Here is a 7,965-nt window from a genome sequence, read left to right as displayed (position 1 = left end):
GGGGCAGTATTTGTAGAGGTTGTTTCAACTTCCGGTAGAATAATTTCTACTGGTGTACACTAAGTTGCGTTAATCCGCATCTTAATGATCAGGTCATTGCGCATCAATATAGGTTAATTTCCCAAAGTACTTCTTTCTCATATCTTCATCCGATATTTTAAAGTGTGAAGAACACATTTTTTCGCAAAAGCACGACACAAAAATTAAGTTCAAAACAACTGAGTATTCTGAGTATATAAAACAAACCCGGAAAGTCCAACAAAAAAAAAAGAAAGAAAGAAATAGTTACGTCAATGTTATGACGTCAGAAAAGGACCTCAAGGTTTGTTTATTATTTTAGAACAGATAGTGAATAAAATATATAATTATTGTAATTTAATCCAAGCATATTTAGTTAACATGTTAATCATGACAAAATGTATGGATACCTAGATTTGAAAAAATAATCAACTGCTCTCGAAAAAGAAATTAAACTTAAGAATACAAACTATGCATCACAATGAATGAAAAAGAACGAATAAATGGTAACAATTTTACTTGTAAACAATTCATAACGATAACCTTATAGCATACAATGCTTATCATAAATTAAGGGAAAATTACAAAAATAGCGCTCACTTTCCCAAAGATAAGCCAATCCCAATGAAATTTGAATAGGTTGTCGAATGAGAGTTGCTAAAGTGAATCTGCAATTTGTAAATTAGAATGGTATGACGCCATGAGCATAAAATTGTATGTTTGATCACGAATTTCGCTGTGTTTCTGAAATTTGATATAGCCCATGTGTAACAGGCATCATTTGTTCAAAGAACTGCGATGGAGATCTATTGGAGGACAGAAAATAGTCAGACAGAACTGTGATTCATAGACTTTATTGACCGATATTTGTCGTTATGTGCACCAAGGAATAGAACCTCAAATCTGAGTCAGGTCTCTTTAAATACATCCACCGAAAGATTTCATGATGGACTGTCGTTGAACAGATGTTTGAGTTTACGACTACTCATGTTCAACTCTGTCATTCTGAACCCAATCCAGAAGACAAGGGAACTCCTGGATCGAGTATTGGGAAAAATTTGCCTTAGTGGAGGACTTTTTGATTTAACCAACCCGCATTTGGAGGGAAAACCACGAAAATCTCTCACTGTTAGTCTGACGGCAAAGGGACTCTAACCCATGATCCGTCTACCACTGAGAATATTTTACGTCAGCACTGTCAACAAGTACCCTTTCTTGCACTGCATTCTCAAACTTTCCCATACTTTGTATAGGTATGCTTTTATTAAAGGCCGAAATAGAGAATGATGGCATTCTCCGACTCATATCATTATTCACGTGATCGTTTTGTCGAAAGTCTTAAATATTTATTATGTATCAATATTTAGTGTATATTCAGTGTTTCTGGGCAATTCATTATTTGACAAAATTCTTCCTAAATACCCTATTCGGAATGTTTTTTTTATCACCATTTTTTTCATTTTCGACCATTATACAAGAGCCATGTGCACGTGACTAGTTAATTCAAAGATTAACTAGGAAGGTGGGCATGTTTACGTATCACAAGCTCTGTACAATGGGCTATTGGCGACGGTCTGGGAAACATCCCTGAGGATGATCCGAAAACATGCCATCGCCATTTTGATCCTCCGCAGAGGGGATGACTCCCCGACTTTGGTAGCCCGACAACCTGAGTGCGAAGTCAAGCACTTTACGGTAGAGCAGTTTAACGAGAACCGATACATCGCACCCTCGGTCCCTACGCAGGCTGATCAAAGTGGACACCCACCCGCTTACAGGCCGGAGCCAGTGATGGTTGACTTCGGTGTTCTACTGGGAACCGTATCTTTACGATCTGTCTCCACTGAGTCACAAAATTATAAGTTTTCTTCGCTTCAACATTAAAGGTTTCTCTCTTTCTTTCTACTAATTTGTTGATATCAAATTATTTTAGATATTTTTATTATACATTATTTTTAGATATTTAAAAATAAATAAATAGCATTACGTTAATTTTTTTTATTGTAATAATATTTTAAACAGCTTGATTCATTATAGATATTAAAGTGGTTGATGGTTGATTCTGCTAACTCATCCGTTGATCGCAGTAACTCGATTTTTTAGATTGCGAAAAATAAATAAATAACAGAGCAGAGAACAAAAGTGGATTACAGTAGCTAGTTCACAACCTATTAAAAGCATACAGGTTGTTCGCACAATATTTTCAGGTATTATCGAATCAGTTCCGAAAATAAATAGGTATGAAAATGTATATGTATGAATTCTTGTATGAAAATGTCATCTATTTTAATTTTAATACACATGCATTTTCAATAAATCAGATTTTTAGAACAAAATGAAACTGCAAATTTTCAGAAATTTGAATTTAGGATAGTTTACTTTAGCAATGTAACATTTTAAATTTTTTGTTTACCGAATCATAGAACGAACGGAAATAAACTAGAAAGAAGAATTACTCTTTTTCTAAAAAAACTGTAAAATACTCCAACAGAGTCATATTCCGTCACTTCCTGTGTCTCATGTCAACAGGAAACCCGCGATCAAACTTTATTTTATTAATTCCATAATTAGGATGATGCCTCTCATTTTCGCATGGACAGTATTTTTAATTAATCTAGCCAGAACAAATGGTAAGTCGAAAAAAAATTTGTTATAACATTTTTTATACCAAATAAACTTTTTACTATGAAGATGTTTGAAAATTTTAATAACTATGATAAATTTCTATACGCAGCTGAACTTGACCTTACCACAACCTTACCCTTGACCCCAAGTTGAACTTTAATATCATTCAAATGAATTAATTTCGAACTTAATTGCGCGATATTAAATGGTTTGATTTGACGTCTTAATGACAGTAAATATGTATGTACAGTGCGCAAAATTAAAAACCGACCATCCTGAATAATTTTCGATCTGAGGATCGGATCTTCACGTTTTAAGACTCAATTTAAATGGTTCGAACTGGTGAACTCAAATATGTTAATTAATTTGTGCAGATGAGATTTTAAGTTATGAAATCAGTCACAAGAACGTAGCTTCTCTGAATACCTTTTTTTTCGGACGGATTTCTGAGCCCCCAAAGTATTGGGGGCAGCTGCATAATAGGGTCCCAATAGTTTGGTTAGAAGAGGGGTCTTAAGTTTGGGCTTCCTAATGTTAATTTTACTTTTTTCGTATTTCGCCATATCTTGAAAATTTTTAAAGCGAATTAAAGATTTAGATCACGATTATAAAATTTGTTTATCTAAAAATACATTTATCCATCCAAAAAAAAAAAGTTCAGTAAATATTTATTATTTTATTTAATGACGAATGAAAACACTTTGAAAAGTAAAGGTATATGATTTTTTTCCCCATTATTTCAAAGAATTCAATTTTAAATGACAAAATGCAAAATTTAATGAAATCGGTCGAATAGTTCCTGAAAAATCGAATTTTAAAGAAGACGTATCTTAAAAAATCGATTTTTCAGGAACTATTCGACCGATTTCGGATAAATTTTGTATTTCGACGCATAAAACTGCATTCTTTAAAATGATGTAAAAAATCGTATACCTTACGATTCAAATTTTTTTTTTCGACCATTCTTAAATAAAATAATAAATATTACTGAAATGTATTTTCTGCATGGAATTTTCTTCAGATAACCAAATTTTATGATTGTGAGCAAAACATTTTGAGTTCGTCTTGAAAATTTTCAGACATAGTGAAACACACAAAAAGTAAAATTAATGGTGACTCTATTTCCCAGAATATTTTGGGGCTCAGAAATCCGAACCCGTTGAAAATAAAAATAATAAGGTCATTCAGATAAAGTACGTTTACGTGTCTACTTCCGCAACTTGAAATATTATCTTCCATAACTTATTCACATATTTGAGGTTACCTCCTCGAACCAGTAAAATTAGGTCCTAAAACGTGAAGATCCGATCATTAGATCAAAAATTATTCTGGATGGTTTGTTTTTCGTTTACGCACTGTACAATGTTCAGCAAATAATTTCGTAGTATGGTGCAATTTATTCTTGAGTCCTTTTTAAAGGACTGTTTCGTTTTTCTTTTCAACGAATAAAAAGTGGTATCACGAATATTTTATTATTAGAATTTATTTTGAAAAAACAAGATAGTTTCAGTTCATCCTAATACATTAACATATTATGATGGATACATATTTATTTTTAGATTTGAAGTCAAAGAACAGAGTGTTTTCATAGTTAAAATGGTTGGAATAACTTTTCATTTAGTATGGACAAATATGTAACACCGAATTTTTCTTTAACAGCATTACTGTAGTATCTGTGGTTACAGTAGGTTAATAAGGGCTATCCTAAAAAATAACTGACGATTTAGATTATCAAATACATGATCTGCTGCGTTCTTCTCAAGAAACCAGAATGACTTATTCTGAAAAAGTTTCTTAAATTAATTAAAGTTTTTAACACACAACGCTGCTGACTGAGAGAAACTATAAAATAATGCTTTTTTGCTTCATTCAACATCATTCCAATTTAAGCGTTTGCGCAGAGAGCTGCTCACTATGTCCATAAGAATGCTACACGTTGTTATTAAATAATTTTGCTTTATTACAATTTATTTACATTGAGCCGCGATGGCTTAGGGGATAGAGCGTTCGCCTTGCAGTGAGATGAACCGGGTTCGAATCCCGGTGAAGACTGGGCTATTCGATTTCCGCATCCGTTATATAGTTAAATATCCTTATATAGTTAAATATCCTCAGTGGTAAACGGATCGTGGGTTAGAGTCCCTATGACGTCAGACTAACCCTGGGAGGTTTTCGTGGTCTTCCTCTACATGTAACGCAAATGCCAGTCAGTTCCACCAAAAAGTCCTCCACGAAGGCAAATTTCTCCCAATACTTGATCCAGGAGTTCTCGTGTCTTCAGGATTAGGCTCAAAATTACAAGGCTAAAAAAATTTTTCTCCATAATTTTGCTGGAAATCGTATTTCAGCTACTATTTAAAAAAATATTTTTATTTGAATATCTTAAAAATTCAAAAAGTTGCAAGCAATTTTCTAAATAGTTTTTGTATTTTTCAAAAGAAAGCTCAAAGCTCTTAGAGGTTATGCACAAATGTCATCTCAAATGGGTCATAAAAAGATTAGTTGAAGCTTTTTTTGTTGTACTAGAGGGCTCCGCCCCCTGCTCGCTGACGCTCGCCAACCCCCGGAGAATTGCTTCGCAATTCTTGCTTGGTTTGCTTCGCAAAACCAAGAATGCTTTGATTTCATATATTTCAATATTAAACTGAATATTAACTGTTATCATCGAAAAGAATTAATTTTCTTAAATGCAGAATAAGCAGTGTGTCAATATCAATGTCACTTTTTTTCGTTGACTACAGTTCCTTCTATGTCCTATTTGTTCTTTAAATGAGCCAAAATTGTCAGAAATTAACATCAATGTGCAGATATAATCTTAATATGAAACTTGTTTTAAAAAAATGATAATCACAATAATACAGACTTTGTCCCAAAGAAATGAATATATTTTTAACACATTTAATTCAATATATATATATATATATATATATATATATATATATATATATATATATAATATTTTTCAATAAGCAATATTGTTAAGAACAGGGTAATTTTTAAAAAAATATTTTAATAATATTCAGCAAAATAACTATAAATAAAAACATTAATTTTGCGGAATTAAAATAAACAATGCACCAATAGCATTTTCTTTACGCTAAATACATTTATAAATTTGACATTATATATATATGTTATAATATTTCTCTATATACAATATTGTTAATGACAGGATCATCTTTAATAAATATTTTAATGTTCTCCTTCGTTGTGCATCTTGACAATGCCACATATAATTGACCGTGAGAAAAAATAGGCCGTTCAATATATAGCCCAACTTTATCGAAGGTTTGGCCCTGGGCCTTATTAATTGTTAAGGCATAAGCTATTCTAACAGGAAATTGTCGTCGATAAAGCACAAATGGTAAGGAAGAATTACTTGATAATGTATTTAATTCTATTCTTGGAAGATTGACCAGTAGCAATTTGGCAAGTCAATACTCTTTTCCCTATTTTAAGAACAGTCAATCGAGTTCCATTGCAAAGGCCATCAACAATAGATATGTTCCTGATCAGCATTACAATGCATCCAACTTTTAATTTGAGCTGATGAGGTGGCAGTCCCGGGAGATTTATGGAGTTTAAATATTCAATAGAATACCTTAAAGTAGCTTCTTCTTCTCTCCCGTCTGATTTATCTACTCCATATTGTGTGGCCTTATCAATACTATAACTTATAACCTCTTCACCTGGCACACGTGATAAAATATTTTCATTAACTTTGTTAACTTCATCATTTTGCGGTGATAATATGATGTGATTAATGAAGTTAGTATTAAGACAATCGATTTTTTCAAAAAACCAAGAAATGATATCTTTACAATAAAGATCAGGAGTGCTTGCATCAAGATGTAAAAGTTCTCCATTGCCAATTGTCAACAACCAATTGGCAAATTCTTGGTTACCAGCTTTAACTCTCATATTAATTGTCAAATGAAGGATTTCAAAAAATGGCCAAAGAAAAGAGTATTTTATAGTTTCATTAATAACCTGCATATGTGTAGCTTTTTTAACGACAGGTAACACTTGTCGAAAATCTCCACCTAAAATTATTATCTTACCACCAAATGGTATCTCATTAGCTAGAAGATCACGAAAAGTTCTATCGATCATTTCTATTGCTTTTCTGGGAATCATACTTGCTTCGTCCCATATAATAACGTCAACATTTTTTAAGCGAATCTTATCACATTTTTTTAAAATACAAATCCCATCGTCACTTAGATCAATAGAATGTAAGGTTCGCATAAGTCTAATTTTATTATAGCAGAGAATAGTTTAACTTTCATAAAAATAGGTGGCAACATTCAGAGATGTAAATAGAACGCTTCGCAAACGCATATATTTCGCTGTTATTATTTTTCATTAAATACTTTTATAAAATATCTCTTCGCTTATTTACTGTATTGCATATTAATTAAATTCCTTGTCATTCAACTTTATCTTATATGCCGGAACCAGATTAAACTTACGAATTAACGTTTTAGAAAACAAATAATCAGATTAATCAATATATCAATACGAAATAAGTTGAGATGTTGTAAAACTGAAGAATGAAATTCTAACTATTTTGTGATTGGTTGCATCTCTGAAAAAGAAAATTCAGACTTGTAAATCGCTTTTTTAAGCTTGCCGTTTTCAGACATGTGATTGGCTGTTGTGAACGGCGGTTATTCTTCATTATTAACTGCAAAATCGTGCTTTAAAACTAAAATAAATAAAAATTTAAAATTATGTAAAAGATTTGAATGCCCTAAATGTCTTCCCTGAAAGATTCTGAATGAATTGATTCCTTAATCTTAGATTTTCATCACGTAGTTAAAAAGTTTTTCAGGGGACAAAATTAACTGCAAAAACTTTTTTTTAGAATAGAGAGATATATTTAAATCAAATTTATATACTATTTCGATATAAAGTATAGTATACTGATGAATATGATTTGCCGCAACCCACCATAAATTAACTTAGAATCAACTGGCGTAGGAGGGTGCTTATCAAAGATCTTATCATTTTATTAAATAACAGATAAATTTTTTTGTTCCACTACTATAAGAAACGAAAATGTTTTGCGAACGCTTATTTAACGGCCCAGGACAGCTATTTTCAGTTAAAGGAATGATGAACAGCTACCAGTAAAGGACAGAAAAATGTGGCCACAACTGATTAAGAGTTTTCTATTCTTAGATAAAAAATTTCATAAGTATTAGGCAATGTTTAAAATTATAAATAAATGAAGCAAATATTTTTCCAAAGACAAAGTGGTTGTTGTAAAGTGGGCGAATAAATCTCCGAATCTTAATCCGAAAAAAGGTTTATTGCCTA

General features: G+C 31.8%; 1 protein-coding gene across 1 annotated transcript in view; it reads left to right on the top strand.

Annotated features, from left to right (window-relative positions):
- Positions 1-2,533: 2,533 nt before the first annotated feature.
- The window catches only part of LOC107454239 (membrane cofactor protein), a 35,581-nt gene continuing 30,149 nt past the window's right edge, over positions 2,534-7,965 (top strand). Inside the window, exon 1 of the mRNA XM_087149713.1 lies at positions 2,534-2,648. Coding sequence (XP_087005839.1) covers positions 2,591-2,648 — 58 coding nt within the window. The 5' untranslated portion in view covers positions 2,534-2,590. The remainder of the gene's footprint in view (positions 2,649-7,965) is intronic.

The sequence above is a fragment of the Parasteatoda tepidariorum genome, chromosome 8 (assembly GCF_982258835.1).
Source record: "Parasteatoda tepidariorum strain Cologne lab strain chromosome 8, Ptep-v5.0, whole genome shotgun sequence".
In the NCBI taxonomy this organism is placed as follows: domain Eukaryota; kingdom Metazoa; phylum Arthropoda; class Arachnida; order Araneae; family Theridiidae; genus Parasteatoda; species Parasteatoda tepidariorum.
Note: the sequence above shows the minus strand (reverse complement) of the source record. Positions and strands in the feature narration are given on the sequence as shown.